This window comes from Propithecus coquereli, unplaced genomic scaffold, assembly GCF_000956105.1.
Source record: "Propithecus coquereli isolate 6110/MARCELLA unplaced genomic scaffold, Pcoq_1.0 Scaffold64, whole genome shotgun sequence".
In the NCBI taxonomy this organism is placed as follows: domain Eukaryota; kingdom Metazoa; phylum Chordata; class Mammalia; order Primates; family Indriidae; genus Propithecus; species Propithecus coquereli.
This window is the reverse complement of record NW_012152396.1, coordinates 352,744-354,783: the sequence shown is the minus strand read 5'-3', so window position 1 is coordinate 354,783 and position 2,040 is coordinate 352,744. Positions and strand designations below refer to the sequence as shown.

At 37.3% G+C, this 2,040-nt stretch overlaps 1 protein-coding gene across 1 annotated transcript in view; it reads left to right on the top strand.

The window, feature by feature from the left end:
• The window catches only part of CSN2 (casein beta), a gene marked incomplete at its 5' end in the record, with an annotated part of 2,357 nt that extends 795 nt beyond the window's left edge, over positions 1-1,562 (top strand). The window contains one exon of the mRNA XM_012659819.1: positions 990-1,562. Coding sequence (XP_012515273.1) covers positions 990-1,562 — 573 coding nt within the window. The remainder of the gene's footprint in view (positions 1-989) is intronic.
• Positions 1,563-2,040: the final 478 nt, after the last annotated feature.

Below are 2,040 nucleotides of genomic sequence, written 5' to 3'. Positions count from 1 at the left end.
AATGGTAATGAAATAAATACCATGTACCTGCCAACCAGTGTAAGAAATTAAACATTAACAAAGTCAATATATTTTCTAAGACATAAATGCATTTTTTAAACACATAATTTCTAGAATATAGAGCAAATACCTAATAATATTATCGGTGGTGTATGTTTTCAATAAATGTATATTAGCAGTTACATTTCTATGTTAGGAACTATGTTCCTTTTATTCTCAAGGAGAATATGGTACTGAAAAGAAAAAGGACAGCTGGTAGAAGATCAATGCAGAATTTGTGTCATATTACCTTTATTTCCTATGGACAATATAAAATTTTATATTTAATTAAATTACATTTATGGTAACATATTTACATGTTATAATATTTCAGCTTCCCTGTTTATCAGTGGATTATTTGGTGCTCACACAAAGTATTTTCTGAATCGAATTGAAATTTAAAAATTGTTATTTCTCGAAAGACTCGAGACAACTACGTTCTACCAAGGGAAGTATGATAGAAGTTGGCCAGTGTTAAGTGACTCTCTGAATTTAGGCACAAATTAAGATCATTTCTTTTTATTAAAACAAAACAAAAATAAACCTTGGAGTTGTGCCACTAAGGCTTTTAAACTCAATATCCCTTCATTACATGAAAACAATTTGGTATATTATCAACACTCTTAACTTGAAACACCAACGCTCTCTGAACACCAAAAAGTGTACACCTACAGCTATCCAGGCAACTTAGAAAAAGGTAAAAAAAAAAAAATATTGAAATTCCCAAATATTGATTTCACTTTGGCCCATGTATTCACCCATGAAGTGAGTCGTTTAAGGAGAAATACCTCAAAGAACATCATACTCATTTTTCTTCATGACTCAAGATAATTTCTTAACCATGATAAGTGAAAGATTTTGTACTCATTATGGTTGTTCAACAGAGAGGAGATTAATTCATCATTGTAGCTGAACCACAGACTCAAATATTCTTTTTTCCTTCTTTCCAGGAAGAATCCCAGGAAAAGCTTAACCACTTTATGCAACAACAGCCTCTAGTCTACCCGTTTGCTGAGCCCATCCCTTACCCCATCCTTCCCCAAAACATCCTGCCTCTTCTTGCTCAGCCTGCCATGGTGCCCCCTTTCCTTCTGCCTGAAGTAATGCAAGTCTCCAAATCTAAACAGACCGCCTTTGCTAAGCACAAAGCGATGCCCTTCCTTCAATCTCCAGCGATGTTCTCTTTTGACCCTCAAAACCCAAATCTCAAAAATCAGCCCCTTTCTCTGTCTCTGCTCCAGCCCTTGATGCACCAGGTCCTTCAGCCTGTTCCTCAGACTGCCATGCTTCCTCCTCAGTCCCTGTGGTCTCTTTCTCAGCTCAAATCCCTGTCCATTCCCCAGCAAGTGGCGCCCTACCCTCAGAGAGCTATGCCGGTCCAAACCCTTCTGCTCTACCAAGATCCCACCTCCCACCAGTTCTATCCTGCGACTCAACAACCACTTGCCCCAGCCCACAACCCCGTTATTGTAAGTCCAATTTACGTACTTTGCTGTTTCATTCATGATATATTGGTAGAATAAGTGAGATCTCTAAGATAATCAATGCACAATGAATGGATCCAAAAGACACATAGTTCATATCAGTGATTCTCAATGCTACTTACACAATAGAATCACCTGGAAAACTTTTCCCCCCCAAATCCCAATGTCTAGGCTTACTCACAGAGACTCTAATATAATTGTTCTGATTTTCTATGTAGAAGAAATTGAGTGTTAGGAAGAAATGATTGGAGGAATTCTGGTTTAATTGGGCTGTTGAGAATTTTGATTTAGAGAAAGAGAATTAAGGCTCACTAAAACCAGAATTAAACTTGATAATCTGATTGGAATAAAAAATAGTTATTATTTTCTATGGTTTTAAAGTTTTCCTATGGTTTTAAAGTTGCATATCTATTCCCCACAGGCTTTTTTTTTTTTGTTTTTGAGACAGAGTCTCACTGTGTTGCCTGGGCTAGAGTGCCGTGGCGTCAGCCTACCTCACAGCAACCTCAAACTCCTG